Genomic DNA, 19483 nt, shown 5'->3' on the forward strand with positions numbered 1-19483 from the left:
TCTTCTTTCTCAGCTTTCAGTCGAGATAGCAGCTCTCCCATGTTTTGGTTTTTCTGCTCAGAGAGTGCGAGGGCAGCTTCTGTCATCTGCAGCCTGCACAACAACAGATGATGCTGTTAAACGCATGTTTGAGGCCCCGGTTACACCGATCTTTAATCTCTGACTACCAAACTCGAATCAGCTAATCCTTTGTCCAAACTGACGTCTGTGCCAAGTCTCGAGACTTTCCTGCAAACTTCCTCAGAATGACATCGCTGTCATGAAAATAGGACAAACAAAGAACTGCTATCATGTTGGGATATTGGAAACCATAATCGTCATCGATCATCCCAGTGTCCTAACGCATCAGAGCTTCTGCGTTTGCAGAGTGGCTCATAATAAAGGTGTTGGTTAGAAGGAGAGGAGGGCTGGACTCCCTCTTGTTTCTCTTGTTCTCTGCTGGCAGAAATAACTCCTCTGCCTTTTGCATAACTGTCCACCGCTCTCCTCAGCTTGCTGACTTTTTTGGCCGTGGCTTCATGCAAAAATCCTTCAGTTGCAAGATGTCTGGGGGCATTTTTGCATGTGCTGTGTTTTTCCAGATGTATCCACAGCATTTGAAAGCTGTGACCTTGAAGTAAGTCAGAACCCTGCGTTTCTGCTAGATTGTAAACGAAATCCAGGCAGTTATTTGGACAACGATCACTTCAGTGCTCAGTGGGACTCAAACCCACACGTCAAAAACAAACAACGTTCTGTGACTCTGTAACAAAGTTTATGTGAAGAGCTTTCCTGTGACACGTTACTCCACACCTGCTGGGCACACGTACAGTTTGACAGCATTACAACCTATTGTTCACACGCGGCGGCACGACACGACTGGCTAACTGGGGGAGGGGCTTAGAACTCTCCGTGGATTTCAGCATTTTTTTGAGTGCCAAGTCTCCTGATATAAAGTGATCCTCGTGCTTTCTTCTTGTATGACTGCAGCAGCCACATATACGAGCAGCTGTCTTCTCACACAGCTGTTTGCTGGACGAGGACTGATGGAGGAGGAAACGATTACTTTGCGGTGAGAGAGTTGACAGTGGACTTTCTCTCGTTCAGAGCTTCCTGGAGTTGGCCGATCTGACTGGAGGTTGACCTGATGACAGAGAGAAAGTCACAGAATCATAAGAGGATGCAGGTGTCCCCACACACCATCTTCCAGGCTATTGGCCAATGGCCACAGAGTCACCGCTCACCTACTGGAGCGCCCCATCTCGTCCCTCTGCCTGTCTATGGTCTCCATCAGGCTCAGGAACTGAAACAAAAGTTAGAAATAAAAAACTGTATTTAATCTGAGTAGGTTATCTGGACATTACTGTGGTTCATTATGACTCACAGAAATATCTGACTACACGTTACAAATTTGTGTAGACAACCGTGAAGATATCAGACTCCCTCAACCCTCGCTCCACCGTTATCAGCTTAGTCCAAACGTTAACCTGATTTGTACCGATATGTGTGTCTTGGCTATTTATGGGATTCACTTTGGTATGGACACTGAGCTGGAACTAGGCTGTGTGTCCACTACGTGATGAGAAACAGCTGCACTCACCTCTCGAGTGCAAATTGCTTTTTGACATTGATCTGTTTGCATTTGTCTCTTTGGAAAAGTAAATAAAGGTGCATCACTACACAGAAAATAAACCTTTACAGAATCCATCCTGTGGTCTGTGGATCTGTGGATCTGTAACCACAGTGGGCTATAGCTACAAGAGTGCATGCACTGGGATTTCCTACTGGTGGTGCAAGTGCTGGGAGGATCCGTATTCAGACAGGTTGTAGACTTCTGATCGCTTCTCTGGGAGAAATGTTTCTTGGAGGTGAATGGCTGACCTGTGGTGTCTGCAGTTCGGGAATGCGAGGTTACCTGCCGGCCCTTCTCCTCCTTCAGTGTTTGAATCTCCTTGCTGAGGACCTGTGTGCGGCTGCGACTCTCCCTCAGGGTGGACCGCCTGTCTGAGTTGTGCCCTGTGGCCTGCTCTGAAAGGTAAAGATGGCTCTCAGCGTGACCATGTTATAGTAACGCTAACGAAGCCATACTGCTAGCGTTACGACCTCAGGTAGGACTTACCGAGAGCTTTCAGCGTGTCACTGGGAATGTTGTTCCCAGCCATCTCCAGCTGCACTATGCTCTTGTTGTTCTGAAGTGCCTCCAGCATGGACCTGCCTCCCAGCAGACCAATATTGTTCCACCTCAGATCTGAGAGAGGTAAGAGGAGTTAGCATGGACCATGTGCTGATGACAACAGCAGCCTCTACAACCTAAACTTATGATGCTGCCATACGACGGAGGCTGCTCTTAAAAGCTGTTCTCTACCGAACAACACGGTACATGACGTTAACCAGTTAGAGTCACCTAGAACTTCCAGTGTGCTGTTGCGTTTGAGTGCCAGAGCGAGCGCCGACGCTCCATGGTGGTTGATTTGATTGTTGCGCAGGTCCAGCTGCGTCAGCGCGCAGTTGGAAACTAAACCGCTGCAGAAGAGCGAGAAAGCTTCGTCCCACACGCCCAACGCATTCCACTCCAGCACCAGCCTGCAAAAACCAAACACTGCCAGTTAATTAGGGACACTCTTCAGTGCTCACACTATGTGCTGACAGGTTCCTGCAATGATCAGAAATGCGTGATACGACTGGGTCACGTTTCTGCTGTCTCTCTGATGGGCTTGTTTTGTTTTCAGTATGATGTCCCACACTACAGGCTGTCTGCTCTTACTTTCATGTCAGGTGTTTGAAAATCGCTTTAATTCCCACAAATGCAATATTTTTGTTCACATCTTGGTTGTTTGATTGAAACTCATTTGTGGTGAAATACAAAGTGTCAGAGTGTTTCTCACCAAAAACAGAAGTGACTACAGCGGTTTTTGTGTGGTTAACTCAACTACTAAATATTCTGTGTGATCACTAAAGTGTCTGCGTGTCTCTACACTCAGCCTGTGGGCTTTCACAGGTCTCCCGCTGTTAAAAGACAGCTTACGATCTGTAGTTGTAAACCGGTGCTACACAACTATTAACCTCCATAAGGGAAAGAAATGAAATGGCACACAGACAGGAAAAGCATGAGTCTTACCTGCGCAGCGTCTTGTTTTGTGCCAACAACTGTCCCAGCACCTCAGCTCCTGATGATCTCAGGTTATTCCCCTGTGAACAATAAAAACACAACCTAAGGACACACAGACATTGTGCAATAAGATAAAACTAGTGTCACCGTGTGTGGAGAGTCTAATTTGGGAGCTGGTACCTTCAGATCCAGGACTTTGACAGTCGTGTTGTCAAACAGTCCACTGAGGAGCACTCTGGCACCTGAGAGTCACACACAGCACAGTGACTAACACATCCTGAGTCACAATATTTACCAGAGCAGCAAATGTGGTTTATTGTGCTAATGAGAAAAGAGATCTATATGAATGTGCTCCATTTCTCTGTTTGTTTGTTGCATTTAAAAAAGACTGCTTGCATTTATCCTTCTAATTCAAGCAGAGAAAACTCTGTAAATGTGAAGATGTGTTCAGGATCAGAACCAAAGGACTTTGTTGACAGCATCTGTGTGATATGTAGCCTAACACACTCGCTCTGATAGTTTTATCAATCATCAGACTGACTAAAGTACGTTAAATAGACGTGCCGCAGCAGAGTGACTCGGGCAGGGCCACCTCACTGCATCGTTGACATCAACGAGCACCATACACTTGCACATACTGTATAATTCTCCACATTACATAAAGACTGTCCTCACGCACCCTCCTCGCTGAGCATGCAGTCACTGAGTGACACCTCAGTAAAGACAGTATCCTTATGGAAGGCCTTAGCCAGCACTGAGCAGGTATCTGCAGACAGGCTCTGTCCACTCAGGTCCAGTCTGGAGCCCTGAGCAGACCTGCTCTCCTGGAGCTGAGCTACAACACCCTCCTGAGGCTCCACGCCTCCCTCCTTACACAGACGGAGGTATATCCGCCTGAAATCCTCCATCCAGGCTCTGCAGACTCCTGATCATCTGACGAGCAGAGCTTTCCGTCCTCAGACCAACTGGTGAAAAGAAGGAGAGACAAAAGTTGCTACTGCTGCTATCTATACATGTGCTGTTGATTTTCTTTGCATCAAAGATAAACGCATTAATCAATAACGAAAACGCCGAGCTTTTGCTGAATGTAAGAAAGAATTGACGATCACACGACACTGACTCAACTGTAACCACTGCAGCGACCAGCCCGCACAGCTGTGTGCATTTAGAGCGGACTGACGTGTATTTTACATGGTAGCTTGTAACAGGCAGAGCCACGCTGAGCAGCCAGTTTTGAATGAAAGTGACGCGAGGAGCTATCTCCACGCGAGTCAGAGGCTCGCGCGGGACAATCAAATCTTCAACCGATGATCAGAGTAAGGAGGCGTTTAAACCGGATGTCGTGACTAGCGATCAAAATAATAATTACAGGTTAAGATAAAAACACAGACCTCCACCAGAACTGTCGTCCTGACAGTTATTGTTGTCGTAGCTCGACCAGCTGACAGAAGAAGGAAACCAGGGCACAGAGTAACTAGGAAGTGTTTGGCGCAAAGCATTTTGGTCAACGTAGTTTCGAAAAAATCTTTATTTATCTAACTGTTTGTTGGTTTTTATCAGGCCTGATCTGTGTGAGGATGGGCGAAGACTGCCTATAATACTGCTTAAACAGATCGTCAACAACAGAAGGCTGTTAAGCGTCGTGTTGTTTAATAATGTTATTCATGCAGAAGGAAGACGGAGTGTTTGCTCAACCAGCAGGGGGCAGTAAAGACAACAACGGGTCGCATAGTTGAGGGTAAAAGAAGAAGATGGACATTAGCCAAAGAAAAGAGAAACGAGCATGTCCGGGAGCGTCAGTAACACCGTCCCTGCGATAACTAGTTCTTTGTCGCAACTACAGGCGTTAAACGGATTGTTTGCGATATATAAAAAACAAGGGCCGACCTCCGCGGACGTGTTAAATGTACTCAAGGAAGCTTTGCTCAAGGGTAACGGGACCAAACAGCAGCAGGACGTCCAGCCCGGTGTTTGCGGAAAGCTGACCGTAAACCGTTTGTGTCGCTTTATCTTTCAGAGGCGGGAGTCAAAAATCCAAACCCGCGGAAGAGGAAGAACCAGAGCCTGAAGATGGGACACGGAGGGACGCTGGACAGCGCTGCCAGCGGGGTGCTGGGTAAGCGGCTAGGCTAGCGCTCACGTCCCGGTGCTGGGCCACGCGCGACTGTTGTCATTCCTGCCCTGGGAGGAGGGGGGAGAGGGGGTCAGTCCCACCCTCCGTGTTTACTGGAGGGTGCACCGGCAGGGTGCATCGGTAAAGCACCGGCAGGGCCCGACCTCCAGGGCTGCTCCAGTCATGCATGTCTGGGGGCGTTTTATACAGAGTTAAGATCAAATAGATTTATGTTGATAACAATCTCAAATCCCTGAGACGTACACTGTCGTTTGTCTAGAAGTTGTTTTTTCAAGACTTTAACATTTTTCTGTAACAGGTGCATTTTCTTTTCTTTTGCACATTTTTCTACCCACGCGTGTCCTGGGAAAGTCCGCGACATCGTGACTCCTGCATTTTCTATGACAACATGCTTGCTGTTTTTCTATGGATAAAATATAGTAAAGTCATGAAATCTGATCTTCTTATTGTTTTGATATGTAGCTATGTTCCTCATAAGCAGTGTACCCCTGGTGCTGGCCCGTCATCCTCTATGAAGAGTGGAATGGTCCAGATGACCCACCTGTGTAGGAGCGAGGCCGGTGGACTTTTAACACAACCTTGGAGAGGTGTACTGATATCACAGATGATGTTCAGGCAGCACCTCCACACTCCTGTCTTTCCTTCTCTCTCACTTCCATCAAGGTGCCAGTGGAAACAGCTTCAGTGTCTATGGGCACCTCGTTAGATCTATCAGGTGTTTTTCCTGCATTTCTGCAGTGTAGAACAGGCTGTCCCAGGTTGTCTAACTCTGAGCTGCTTTGTCAGCAGTCACACCATCTTTAAGTGGCACAGTTCCACTGGCAGCCATACAAGCCCATAATGCTGCTTCCAGCATGTTTGACAGATAATGCTTCAGTTCCTTCTGGATACTTTTTGTCTTGCCATCGTTTTTGTACAAATTTATCTCAGTTTCACCTGACAACGTGGGATTTTTTTCTCCAGAACTGTGACTTTTAAATGTTTCCTGGCAGATGCAGTCCGGCCTTCTTGGTCTTGAGTGTAACCAGTGGTTTGCACCATGGTGTAGGTTTTAACAATGACAGGCCGAGCTCTTCAACTGTTTTTGGGGCTTGAGTCGATGTTTTGTCAGGATTTTTATTTCTTCAAATGAAGAATTCATTTAAATTTTCTTCAGTGTTTTTTGGGCCTTTAGGTGTTTCTGGGCGGCCCGTGCTTCCATCTTTTTAAGAATGGACTACATTGGTAATTTGCTCTCTGATAGCTGTATTTTGTTTTTGTGCTTTTTAAATCAACGATGGCTTCCTTCAAATGCAAGTTAAACCACTGTCGTTGAACAATGATATCATAGGACTCGATTTTCCTTATAACCTATGAGCCCAACTGTAGTTCTTGTCTTTATTAAAGTGTTTTATAAAGCACCTATGCAGCTAAAAGTGCAGGAGGCCGGTCCATTGACTCCAGTTAGCAGAGATGAACCTGCCAGACAACCCTGCTGATTGTGCTGGTACGTCTGGCAAAGTGGCCACACCCATAATTTTAGGAAAAATTAATTCACTGTGGTTGAATTAAATGGTCTGTATTTGTATAGCGCTTTTCTAGTCCCTAAGGACCCCAAAGCGCTTTACACATCCAGTCATCCACACATTCACACACTGGTGATGGCAGCTACATTGTAGCCACAGCCACCCTGGGGCGCACTGACAGAGGCGAGGCTGCCGGACACTGGCGCCACCGGGCCCTCTGACCACCACCAGTAGGCAACGGGTGAAGCGTCTCGCCCAAGGAAGACGGCTCTTAACCAGCATGGCTGCTACAACATCCTGCAGCACGATGCCGTGTTGTCTGATTTGCGCCCCGCAGCACAGCGAGACGAGAGCACGCCTCCACCTCGTCCGTAAGCATAAGAAAAGCTGTTCAGTCAGTCAGCTACATTTCACTGTGTGTTATACTTGTATAACTATGCATGTGACAAATAATAAAGAACCTTGAACCTTGAGGTGATGTTGGGTCAGTCTGAGGGAAAAGCAGCCGCTTCACTGCTGCTTGCAAAGTCCCAGGTGATGATGTCATGAAGAAGGGAATAAAGGTTGTTATCAACTTAACAAAGCACGAAGATGAGCACTAAATATAAATGTTTCAGTATATTCTGAGTTTGGTGAACTTTGATGAATGAATTAAAAGTGAGTTCAGTGAACACTTCAACCTGTGGGGGGCGCTAGCAGGACTTTAATCATTGGACTCTCTTTGTTTCAGTTGTTGGTGTTGGGAACGGCACCAAAATGCTCAGCACAATGTTGACTGGGTCAAAGGTCAGTTTGCTTCACTGCTGTTTGAACTAAACTAAAATGTGCATTAAACCTTGACGTCTGGTGAAAAGTGCGAGGCATGAATGCAGGTTAGAGCTGCACTGCTGCGCGTATCTGATTGTTGTTTATTGTGCATGCTGACGAGCACAGCCAGGCTCTGACTCTACCGTATGTCGTCACCTGGATGAAGCCAAACATGTTGGTTTAGCAGATGCACACTGACATGTTCCAAATAAAACGACGCGTCCTTTAGTTTGTGTCACAGTGAAGTCTGTTTCCCCCATGAACTTCTAGCATTGTGTCGATACGTGCTGATTGGTCTGTTCCTGCTTTCATGGTAGCAGATCTAACAGGTACTAACGAGCTGTTAGAAACCACAACACAAACCTCTGCGTGTGTAGAGAAGCACTTTTTTTTAGGTACAAGTATACATGCAAATCTATTGATAAGGACATTGTGTATACAATACAGCTTCTCAACAGACCCGAACGCCTCGTGAACTTTAGATGTCTGCGATGACAAATGCATGAATGATTCCTGTAACTTGTTAACTGTGGATGAACTTGGTGTGACACAAACGTGACACATGCTGTGTGTTTTTCAGAAATACGTTGCCGTTGGAGAGTTTGGAAAAGCAACAGACACTCTCGATGCCACCGGCAGCGTGACTCTGGAGAAAGGTTTTGGTAAATTCGATCTTTCAGATCCATCGACACAGCAGGATAATCTGCAAACTTCGGTTTCTCCTTTACCGTCTGTCTCTCAGTGAGTCATGTTTTCATACATTTTCTAGAACACATAACCAGGCTGGACGTCGAGGAAAAGCTGAAAGCTTTCACTGGTGACATCATGCAAGTGCCTCCGCTGTGAGTCAACATCCAAACGTCTGAAGCTTTAATTAGATCAAACGAAACGTTTATTTCTTAAGATGAAATCTTCTTTTACAGAAAACGAAACCTAAACTTTCCGAGCAGCAGCTCAGGACTTCACGTCCTCTGTTACTGCGCTTGTTTGGGATGGTGTTGGATTTGATGGTAGATGCATAAACGTGGGGTTCATGTGAGCTTCCTTTTTGGGGGTTGCAGTCATTTAGTGGCTCCGTGGTGCAGTGGTTCGATGCTTACCTTACATGAAGGTGCATGAATTGAACTCAGAGGCGCGATGACAGCTTTGCACGGTTCACCAGCTTTATCACAGACGCTTCCAGGAATGTGCCAGGTTGGCTGATGCAGCAGGAAAATCCAAATCAGGGAACCACAAAAATGAGTGTGATTGTTAAAGTAGGCCTACACATCCATGTGTGGAGAAGCTGTTTCCATTTTCTGAGGGACATTAGCCGTGTCATCATTTTGAGTCTACACAAGCAAAGATCAGAATCAGAAAAGGTTTTATTGCCAAATGTTGAGCAGCTTTCCAACATTAGGAAATGAAGGCAAACACTTAAATAAACATAAAAATGAAAAGTGCTAAGCAGATTACTATATACATGAGTGCAAAAGTGGAACAGATGCAGAGAAGTATGGGGCCATGTGTTTGGGGTGGGACCAGTCATATGTTACTGTTCATGTGTCCAACAGCAGAGGAGAAACTGTTCTTATGATGAGGTTCTGGTGCGACTGGGCCGGAGCCTCCTGCCTGAGGGGAGCAGGTCTAACAGACTGAGTCCAGGGTGAGAAGGGTCAGCTGAGATCCCAGCTGCACGCCCCAGTGTGCTGGAGGCGCACAGGCCCTGCAGAGATGGGAGTCTGCAGCCAATCGCCTTCACGGCAGAGCGCACAACACGCTGCAGTAGACGCCAGAGGCTTCAACAAGTGGCTGAACTGAAACCAGTTTTCTCTGAATGTGCAGCCAGTTTGATGGCATGTTACAGGTTAATGATATGATCAGAGAGCCGTAATGACTAATTGTTGTAAAGGCTAAGAAGTGATGTGTGGACCCAGATCTGTGTGAAGAGGCTCTGAGATCTAAATGTCCAGCTGCAGTAAACCGATCGTGTGTCCTTTAATGCCGTTCGTGTCCCCTGGGAGAATGAATGAAAGGCCTCTCAATGGTCCAGTTCTTTAAACATTTGAGGGTTTTTCGTCTTATTAGTGTAGCGCAGTGACCTATGAAGCCTCTGGAGGTCACTGTTTGCTCACTGCAGTGCTGATTCCCACTGATGCAGGAAGCAGTGCCTTTGTGTCATTATACATGGAGTTCACATAAAAACAGTTCTTGGTGCTAAATGTGTGTATTTTGTAACCAACTCTTTTCTTATAATCGTTTTAGATACTCGGCATTAAAAAAGGATGGCCAACGTCTGTCTGTCCTGCTGAAGAAAGGTCACAAGGTCGATGCCAAACCGGCCAGGCCCGTCACGGTGTACAGCCTGACCCTGCAGGAGTTCAAGCCTCCTCTCTTCACTCTGGGTTCGACACGCTGCATCACACAACAGGCTTTTAGGTGTTGTGTCCTCTTTGGCTGAATGTTTCGCTTTCCTTCGTGTTGCAGATATTGAGTGTGGTGGTGGGTTCTATGTCAGAAGTTTGGTGGATGACCTGGGAAAAGGTGAGACTGCCTTCCACCTGTTTCACCTTTCCATCGACGGCGTGTTGCTGAGTAACGCTGTCTGTGTGCTGCAGCTCTGTCCTCTTGCGCTCATGTGAAGGAGCTGGTCAGAACAAAGCAGGGTCCGTTCACTCTGGAGGAGCACGCCTTACACGAGGAGCAGTGGACGCTGGAACACGTCTTGCGCTCGCTGAAGACCTGCTCAGAGGGAGACCCGGAGGAGGATCATCCGAAGCCAAAGAAGGTAGTCACCTGACCGGGACCAGGATGCAGAGGGAAGAGGAAGGGGTTTCCTTTCATGTAAAGACAGATTTTTGGTTCATACTCTTCAGTTTTAGTTAAAGTTTGAACATCATGACACCTTACATTAAAAGTTGTAAAGCAAACAGTCATATAATGAGAAACGGGAGCAAAGGAGACTCAGCAGGTTACCATGTTGCTGGACCTGCACAGATTTGTGAAGAGTAAATAACCTGATCGTACGATCGGCGAGGAGCTGCGAGGGAACGGCGAGATCAGTGTCTGTGGCACCGAACACCTGTGAAGTTTTTGTTGTAAGTTTAGGATCTGATTTGTTTTTATCGGCTGCCTCGGTTTAGTTCACTGTTGTAAAAATGTCTTTTACAAAGTCTTCCTTGAGTCCTGCTCAGTGCAGTGATGCACATGATTAAGTAAAAAAGCCCCCTGGGCTCGTCCAAACTCACGCGTGGACTGTTATTTCTTTGCTTCTAAGCTTCCCACTACAATGAAGACATCCACAGGTGAAACTCGAGGAATTCAAATATCGTGCAAAGTGTGGCCACAATCTTCCGTAACACCTCAGCAGCGCCACAGCTGGTAGCATCCACGCCACGCTGCATCGAGGCAGTAATTCGTGCAAAAGGGGCCCAAACCAAGTACAGAGTGCGTATGCATGGTTATACTTATTCTAATTTTCCGAGTATCACCTGCTGCTTCATTTCCATAGCGCATGCTCTGTGCCGTTTCTCATGGTTACGTTTCCTCGGTCATTCCAAACTCGAACAAAGGAAGGCCGGGCACATCCCGATGCGTTTGATAATCGGGATACTGTTGACTCGTGAGGAGGAGACTGAGTGGCTTGCACTGACAATGGCAGATATATGGCGCCAGCTGCCGGGGGGCGGCTCACTCGAGTTATCAGCGGGTTTTGGCCCGGAGTCTGACGCCACGGGAGGCTGGCCGGATCAATGAGCTGCAATGATTGTCTCAGTCCAAATATTAGCCGTTTTGTGGATGTCTTTGATGTCTTTAAGGCTGTTTGCTCCACTTTATCTAAATTACAGCCGTTAGAAAGTTGGCAGACGGGGGCGCGCGCCAGGAAATCGAGCCGGCGGCTGGTTTCGGGGAGCGAGCAGATAAACGCCGTCGTCCGGCTCCCAGGTGCGAGTCGCCGTTTCCAGCGACGATTAATGAACTCGCGTGATGATAAAATGTCGCGAGGCCCTGCGCGCGTGCAGCTGGGCCCCGCTGTGACTAAAGCAGAAGTCTCCGGTTATTGTTTAACATCCAATCACTTAGTGAGCCGTTACATACACGAGCGTTTATTGCTATCTCATCCCACAGTGGATTTCACAGGAAAACTCCAAACATTCAAATCAGGAGTTAATCCCACTTGATTGAGCTGCAACGTTGGGGCCGTGGATCGCAGTCGGCCTCTATTACACTGTTAAGATAAGGCTGCGGCCCGTTTGACTACACAAAGGTGTGTGTGTGTGGGTATAAAAGCAGCGCTGCGTGCTGTCTGTGCTCTGTTCACGTGGGTTTTCCATCTGACATTCAACATTTGTTCAACATTTTTAAAAACAATGTTGCCAAAGAAATGTTATTCACACAAGTGGATCATCGCGCTCTTTGCCTAACTGTCTCACTTCAGCGTGGTGCCAAACCACGGGGAATGTCTTTTTGCATAAAGCAATGATGCCGATCTCTGGCTGGGAGAACCTAAACAGTTGGACCCTCGTGGGCCAATCCGCTGACTTGTGACATGATACTTCCTGGAGCAAAACCAGTGAGAACTATCATTTCAAATCACACTTATCTTATCTTTGAAAGCCCGGCTCTAATGCAAAATCTCCTCAAAGTTACCATTAAATCATCTGAGACTGCTGACAGACAAGGTCACGAAAACGCTGTACGCTCCTCCTGTGTAACAGTGCATGTGCTCTTATATTTCATTTATGTGAAAACGTATTTCTTATTGTGCCGAGTTACACATATCACTGTGCTAATACATATATGACACAGCAGTGCAGATACTGCAACAATAAACGGATGTTCACTCATTATTCGGCCATGATCCAGTAATATGATTTTGCATGCAAGTTTTGATTGAGGTGCTTTGGGTAAATGCAAACAGTTTTGAGCTGAGTAGGAGTGTGACTTTTACTCAAACATTATGGGCGGTGTACACTCTTAGGAGTGTGACCGTGAGGAGGCTGAAGTGTGAGCGGGCCCGTACTTGCATTTTCAGACCCAGCTACTCTCAGCGCCGGCTCTGTTCCATTACATTCGTCTGTTTTCTGATTACCTGTTTGCGTCGCGTCGATTCTTCTGAAACACAATTATCTCCCCTCTCCTGTCATCCGACCACTGTGGAGTTCGTTAAGAACTGCGTGCAAGCCAATCAGAAACGGCCGCCGGCCACCTGCAGGAAGTTGGCCGTCCACTTATCTCCTCCCTCCTTCGGCTGCAGACAGATAACAGCAGCAACAGTTGAACAGAGTGGCAGCTCCGCAGCAACCTGATGGACACTAAAACAGTGTAACGGTCTCCCGAGCAGCTCGGAAACAGGCTCTGGTCGTTGTGTTTCGGGACTGGCTGAGCAGAGGTTAGCGCGGCTCATAAAAAGTTGCTGTGATAGAAAGAGGAAGGCTGCGGGACTAAAGACGCGAAGCTCTCCCCTAGTTTGGATCCAGTGCGCAGCAGCGGTGATCGGCATCATGAGCGTCCCGCTTTACGCACCGACCCCAATTCAGCCGGCACACCCGACCCCCTTCTACATCGAGGACATTCTGGGGAGGACCTCCACCACCACCTCCACATCTCCGTCCTATTCTTCATCGCCAACGTCTTCATCTTCCTGCTCCACTCCGGTCATCCCCACGCCGACTCTCCCGTCTCCCAACTCGTCCTTCAAAAGTTTGATCTCGCCGTACAGAACCCCGATTTATGAACCCACGCCGATCCACCCCGCGCTGTCCCACCACGCTGCGCTGACGGCGACGTACGCCTCGGCGGGGGCTTTCACCGGCTCCTTTTACCCGTTTCACCAGCAACACCACCGCTCCATGGGGGAGTACGCACAGGCGCTGCTCAGGCACGACCCTCTCGGTGAGTTCCATTTCATTTCCATCATTGATATTGGTCTTATCATTTGTTAGCAAACATATCCATTTTCTCCTTTTCTGCTGCCTTGCCGTCAGACAGCCAGCATCACGTTTCTTGTTTTCCTGTGTGGAAATGCGCCAGTTAAACTCAGTTCCTCAAGTCTGCACTGCTGGTTTTATTTCACTGGAAATCAGGACCCTTAAAATAGTTAAGGTCATATATTCACAATTTGCATTGTAAAATGAATAAATCATATATTATTGGACATTATATCGCTCAGTGACAATTTAGGTGAACCTGAAATCTGTTCGCGGCAACATATACACTTGGATGATGTGGCAGTAAGACAACTTTCTGCTCTTTGCATGAAAACTTTAATGTCTTCACAAGCTTCGTTTCAGTCGCAGCGAAACCATTTTTGCATAAGCATCACGCTTGGTCATGCATGTCGAACTCAAGATCATCTACACTTGCACTGCTCCTCTTAAACACACTTTAGAGTCGAGGACACACTTTGTGCGTCTTCGCGAAGCCTTCAGCTCATTTTGGTCTCACAAGAACATTTGTGCACGATGCGCGACCACGCACACATGAGTCACATTGTTATTGTGACAGACGTATTTGGGGCCACAATAGCAGCAGGCATATCCATTCAGTGTGCTGCTGCTGGTGGTGATAGGGAGGTGCATGGCAACCTTGACTCGTTTTCCTGACTCCCATTGTTCTGAAACATCAGAGGACCGAGTCAGCCAGTGACTAAAACATAGCCAGGCCCTAAATCACTTGTTATTTCACTGCTGTGCGTGTGTGTGTGTGTGTGTGTGCGTCATATACTTTTGAGCACCAAGTAGTTGGGTTATTTTTCTCTAGGGTATTGACTGACCATGAGCTTACCACAAGTCTTTTATTATTATTATTATTATTATGATAATAATTATTAGCAGTATTAGTGAAATCGGCTGTGTGAGTATGGAGCCGTGAAAGCTGCTTTACATGATGTTCCCGGGGTGCTTGAAGCCATCACACACGCTGCGCGCCGTGTTAGAGGCCAGAAGTGATGGTCCTCTTAAGTATAGTGTGACAAGCGGACCGTCTGACTGTGTGCTGCTGAACAAGCCGGGCCTTTTTCCGTTCATAGCGGAAGCTGTGAGCCTGTCGATAGGAGTAAATCTGGTTTCAGAAGCTGTTAAATGTTTTCCTGTCTCACCCCGGCCAGCCGCTTCCTCGGGAGCCCGCTGCACGCTGCTGATTATTTTATCGACATCCTCAATACAGACATATTCAGGAAACACTCGGCCTCTGATAGCCCGGGATCCGTTTTTCACATATTGTTGCACTTCCTCTGCCGGGCTCGCGAGGATGTGGCTGACTTTCTTTATGGTTGGCGGCGAGAAGAAAATAAGGCAAACAGAGAGCTAATGGGGACTTATGAGAAAGATAAAGTCCTCCTAACAGCAGCTACAGTCGTGTCCTCCCAACTGAGCTGACCTTTCAGACAGACGACAAACAAGCACGAGCTGAGATTGCCGGAGGAGAACAATGATTGGTTTCAGCGCCTACAATCATCTGTAATCATCTCGTATGATATGTCTTGTCGAACAGCGGATTAAAGAAGCTGTGCTCTATAAATACCGCGCACACCTCCTCTGGCTATTTTAAGCAGCCCGCAGTGTTCCGATCTCCGTCACTCACAGTTTTATGAAACTGTTATTAACGAGCTATCCCAACCGCCACATCTGTGCATCTATTTACAGCGATCACGTTAATACTCTGATTTGATGAGACTGTCTGCGCGCGCCAACGGCAGAAAGTTACAAAGTAACACAAAGCCAACAAAAACTGTGAGTGCGCGTGCTTAATTACCACAATTATAACGAGTTAGCGCTTATCATTCCAGTTTCACAGATCTTTATTAGCCGAGCGTAAACGGCACGAACACAAACTTCTCACATATTCAGTGAAAATGTTTCATTTGATGTCATTTCCTTCATTTTCGCCGCAAATTGATTTTTACTCAACCTTTCCTGTAGGCTACTTGTATTTTCGCTCAGTGTCTCTTGGGGCTGGATTGGCTAACTTCCTTGGGAAAAGCGCAGCAATAAGAAGGTCTTTGACAGCAGTTTCGACCACAAACATTCATATTGTGTCAGAGCTGAGCACAGGAGTGTCTGTTGGTGGATGCCATTGCCTATAATCACACCGCAAAGCAGGAAGCACATGAAGCGGATATTTGGCCATAGTTTTCACTGTCACGACCTTCCTGAAAAGACAGCTCGCAGCAGGCTGCAGGCTGCCGTTGTTTGTTCCCGGCCATCACCCGGGGAGGAAAGCAGACAGGACAAAAGCACCTCTGATTGCACCCAGCGGCCTTTCGCTCCAATAAATCTCTTCAACAGCACCGATCCTTTCCCCTCATTAATCCGCAGTAAATTAGGAATTATGTTCATTTCTAATCGAGTTTTAGGGTATAAACTTTGAAAAGCACATCGAGACTTTTGGAGATTTTGAACCTCATTAAAATCAGCACCGGTGTAAAACAACAAACACGTAAAACATCATAATAATCATAATAATAATCATTTGTATTTGTATGAAATCTTTATTTTGAACATGTTAAAATATTATAACAACAACAGAGAAAAAAGAGACAAACAAAACAATAATAATTATAAATAACTTACATTTATTTCACAATGCAGTAGAAAGAAGCGCAAGCTTATTTAATCCCGCACATTTCCCACTATTTAGTAACTAATAGTCTCCACTTTTTCTTCCTGTTTATGCCCTGTCCATCAGAAATTCTTCATTACAGTTTTACATCTGTTACATAATAATAATAATAATAATAATAATAATAATAATAATAATAATAATAATTATTATTATTATTATTATTATTATTAATAATAATAATAATAATAATAATAATAATAATAACAATAATAATAATTATTATTATTGTTATTATTAATAATAATTATTATTATTATTATTAATAATAATAATAATAATAATAATAATAATAATAATAATAATAAATAAATAAATACATAAATCCAAATAATAGTTATCCAATAATTAATCCTGAAAAATAATAAACTCTCAAACTTTTCCACATTGGAGTCCGCAGCTGTCTGGTGACCGGGAGAGGCCACAGAGTCTAAAACACGTCTTCTCTCTGTGACCGAATAGTTCGATTTTTCGATGTCTCTGCACTGCGCATGTCTGCGTATAGGCTGTACCGTCAGCTCCGGAGCTTTTAATGAAAATGTTTGTGGATAAAATTCACTTATCGCAAGAGTTCAAACGCGTATTCACGTTTTTCACGTGAGTGAAAATGCCGTCAGTGGGCCTAATATAACACAGTACAAATGTACCGTGTTTCTGTCGCGTACTAGCGTGTTTTGTTAATTCGTTTCATGTCAGATGGCAGCAGGAAGGTTTATATGCTGTAGCTTCTTTTTCGACAGCGGGCAGGTTTGTCACAGCCAGAAATAAATATTTCGTTTTATTTCATGTATTTCAAACACGGTGCATTCTGTGGGATCTCTCCACAGGGAAGCCTCTGCTGTGGACGCCGTTCATCCAGCGGCCCTTACATAAGAGAAAAGGCGGCCAGGTGCGCTTCTCCAACGACCAGACCATCGAGCTGGAGAAGAAGTTTGAGACGCAGAAGTACCTGTCACCTCCGGAGAGGAAACGCCTGGCCAAGATGCTGCAGCTCAGCGAGAGACAGGTGAGCGGAGCCCGGTCTGGCTCACACACATGTGCCGTAATGGCCTGCAGCTGTTTGGAAGGATCTCCGGAGGATCGGCCGCAATTTTCGATGAAACACTTTTATACATTTATTTATTCCGTTTTTGAAATGTAGCATAACACTAGATTTTGCTACTTTATTACTAGAAAGCTATTTACTGGCTGCGAATGGTTGGAATTTGTAGCGAATTACCGATGGGTGTGTGTGTGTGTGTGTGTGTGTGTGTGTGTGTGTGTGTGTGTGTGTGTGTGTGTGTGTGTGTGTGTGATATTTGTGCTGCGTGCTGATTTGATTCAATGTGGCCTTGATCCAAAATGAATTCAAACCGCTTCCACGTGAACAGCGGACAAACCGAATTTTTAATTGACGCCAGAAATCTTACGGACGAGTTTGCGCATAAGAAACATCCTTTCAGAGTTTTAATATTTAAAGAAGGAAGATCATTCATTTCTTTCTTTTTTGAACATTTCCTTTCAGGTTAAAACCTGGTTCCAAAATCGACGTGCGAAGTGGCGAAGACTAAAGCAGGTGAGCAGCGGTGACTGATGTCGCCCTACCTTCCTTTCACTCCTTCATATACAATACACTCGTACCGTCTCCTAATCCACGGGGTTCGCTTTCACCAGGAGAATCCTAAGAGGGAGGTGGAGGATAACAGTTCCAGAGGTAAGAAAGGAGATGAGATGATAGAGGCTGCCGGAATCCAGAACCAGGAGCAGAGGCAGCCAGGCTCGGCCCCCGAGTTGGCGCAAGCGGGACACTGTGTGTCCCGACAGCAGGCCCACACAGAGCTGGACTCTGACGTGTCAGACGACACAGACCAAGAACTGGACATAGAGGACGACGAGGACTTCACACTAAACCCCCAGTTCTGAAACACAGGCTCCATAAAGATCTGCCTCAGACACTGAAGCTCTCATGCGTCGCTGTAACTCCTTCCTCCCCCTCCTCCTCCTCCTCCTCCCCCTCCTCCTCCAGCCTGGTGACTTGCAGATTGATAGACTGGTTCCGGATGTAATACTAAGACAAGTCAGCCCCTCAAACCCGAGTGCCTTTCATCAGAACTGTCTTCTTTGTTGAACCTGTGTACATATGCGTAATTTTGTGTGTGTGTGTGTGAGAGAGAGAGAGATGTTCTTCAGATGAATAGTATGCCTGTAGATCAGTTTCTCTGTACTGTAGCATATACGTGTTTTTATAGCGTGTTTTTTAGTTCTTTTTGTTTTGTTTTGCGTGTGTGTGTGTCGGCGTGTGTTTTTTATGTGACATTTTATTAAATAATCAATGTAGCGCAAATTCAGTTTTGTTTGATGTCTAATAAACTATTTTCTGACAATCAATCCAAACGTTTGGATGCAGCTCAGCTGGTCTGTGAACTCTTTTCTCTGCTGTCTGAAAATGAAACGTTGTAAATGAAGCATTTCTCGCACATCCAGCAACGCGTGAAAGATCCGCCAAGAAGCAGGAAGAATTATAATCAGTCCAAATAATCACAGAAAACCCAAAACAACAAGAACCGACGCGCTCTGGTCAGGTTCAAACTCACTCATTATTCGGACGTTTAACAGAAGTACATTTAACAAAGAATCAGTGCGAGTAAAAGTGCGACACGTCGTGTCTAAATGCTGAGCTGTAGTGCAGAATGATAGAACAAACTTCATACACACGTCATATTGTGTCTGTTACACATTAAGCCTGAATATATATTTTGCACATGTTTATATCCAACGCGGTAGTTTTTTGTGTACCTGCAGATCTGAGACTTTTCTCCTTTTGTTTGTTTATTTTCACATTTTCGTTTCTGATTGGTTAAAGGTTTATCTCATAAAACAGCAGCAGCCACATTACAGGACATTACGATGTGTTAGATGTGTGGCTGTGCTGGTTATAGCCTCTAATTCTTTTACTACAGTGTGGAAATCAGTGGCGTTTAAAACAGAAGAGAAGCAGACTGTAGATGAATGTACCAACACAACACCATAAATATAAAAATAGCGCATTTCAAATCTGACTCGAATAAAAGGAGCCGCCTTCAGTAATATTTTATTAATATTGGTTTAATGTTGCTGTTACATTCATGGAAAATCAGAATTTAAATTTTGAATGTGTTATTATATGTAAAATGCATCCAGACGTGTGGCTTTATAAAACATTGAGCGTCAGGGACAAAAACACTGAAGAACAGCTGAGCTAAAAAGGAAGAGCTGCAAACTTGTGGAGGATCATCAGAGTGTGTAATCACTCAGGGATAATGAATGATAACTGCCTTTACTATCAGTAGTGAATGTGAGGAGGTCCATTAGGACTCCCTGTGCTGCATT

The 19483-nt window shown here is 45.7% G+C and overlaps 3 protein-coding genes across 4 annotated transcripts in view; 2 read left to right on the forward strand and 1 right to left on the reverse strand.

Annotated features, from left to right (window-relative positions):
- The window catches only part of lrrc45 (leucine rich repeat containing 45), a 16068-nt gene extending 11267 nt beyond the window's left edge, over positions 1–4801 (reverse strand). Inside the window, exons 1-10 of the mRNA XM_086270533.1 lie at positions 4480–4801; positions 3768–4053; positions 3269–3330; positions 3098–3168; positions 2384–2562; positions 2099–2227; positions 1895–2007; positions 1224–1282; positions 1046–1123; positions 1–93 (exon numbers count right to left, since the gene is read on the reverse strand). The exon at positions 1–93 is cut by the window's left edge and continues 43 nt beyond it. Coding sequence (XP_086126659.1) covers positions 1–93; positions 1046–1123; positions 1224–1282; positions 1895–2007; positions 2099–2227; positions 2384–2562; positions 3098–3168; positions 3269–3330; positions 3768–3996 — 1013 coding nt within the window. The 5' untranslated portion in view covers positions 3997–4053; positions 4480–4801. The remainder of the gene's footprint in view (positions 94–1045; positions 1124–1223; positions 1283–1894; positions 2008–2098; positions 2228–2383; positions 2563–3097; positions 3169–3268; positions 3331–3767; positions 4054–4479) is intronic.
- trub1 (TruB pseudouridine (psi) synthase family member 1) lies at positions 4657–12385 on the forward strand. Of its 2 annotated transcripts, none has more exons than XM_086270536.1 (8): positions 4657–5019; positions 5106–5204; positions 7458–7513; positions 8115–8190; positions 8304–8376; positions 9779–9918; positions 10001–10057; positions 10132–12385. In XM_086270536.1, the coding sequence occupies exons 1-8, from the start codon at positions 4872–4874 to the stop codon at positions 10311–10313; spliced, it is 831 nt and encodes a 276-aa protein (XP_086126662.1). In that variant the 5' UTR covers positions 4657–4871; the 3' UTR covers positions 10314–12385. The 2 variants fall into 2 exon arrangements, with proteins under 2 accessions (XP_086126662.1, XP_086126661.1); XM_086270535.1 differs by having other exon boundaries at positions 4753–5019; positions 8115–8196; positions 10132–12384.
- A 434-nt stretch (positions 12386–12819) lies between these two features.
- On the forward strand, positions 12820–18525 carry hhex (hematopoietically expressed homeobox). The gene is made up of 4 exons (XM_086270534.1): positions 12820–13408; positions 16963–17141; positions 17640–17690; positions 17789–18525. The coding sequence occupies exons 1-4, from the start codon at positions 13018–13020 to the stop codon at positions 18035–18037; spliced, it is 870 nt and encodes a 289-aa protein (XP_086126660.1). The 5' UTR covers positions 12820–13017; the 3' UTR covers positions 18038–18525.
- Positions 18526–19483: the final 958 nt, after the last annotated feature.

The sequence above is a fragment of the Aulonocara sp. 'chitande type north' Nkhata Bay genome, linkage group LG18 (assembly GCF_057382095.1).
Source record: "Aulonocara sp. 'chitande type north' Nkhata Bay isolate Kocher_YH1m ecotype deep benthic linkage group LG18, A_spYH_male_GT1.1, whole genome shotgun sequence".
Classification (NCBI taxonomy): domain Eukaryota; kingdom Metazoa; phylum Chordata; class Actinopteri; order Cichliformes; family Cichlidae; genus Aulonocara; species Aulonocara sp. 'chitande type north' Nkhata Bay.

Excerpts from the sequence above, each read along its gene's own strand:
- trub1 (XM_086270535.1), top strand. The coding sequence starts at position 4,872 with ATGTCCGGGAGCGTCAGTAACACCGTCCCTGCGATAACTAGTTCTTTG. Across the intron at positions 8,377-9,778 it reads ATCATGCAAGTGCCTCCGCT|ATACTCGGCATTAAAAAAGG; the intron begins GTGAGTCAACAT and ends TAATCGTTTTAG. Across the intron at positions 10,058-10,131 it reads GGTGGATGACCTGGGAAAAG|CTCTGTCCTCTTGCGCTCAT; the intron begins GTGAGACTGCCT and ends TGTGTGCTGCAG.
- hhex (XM_086270534.1), top strand. The coding sequence starts at position 13,018 with ATGAGCGTCCCGCTTTACGCACCGACCCCAATTCAGCCGGCACACCCG. Across the intron at positions 13,409-16,962 it reads GCTCAGGCACGACCCTCTCG|GGAAGCCTCTGCTGTGGACG; the intron begins GTGAGTTCCATT and ends ATCTCTCCACAG. Across the intron at positions 17,691-17,788 it reads AGTGGCGAAGACTAAAGCAG|GAGAATCCTAAGAGGGAGGT; the intron begins GTGAGCAGCGGT and ends CGCTTTCACCAG.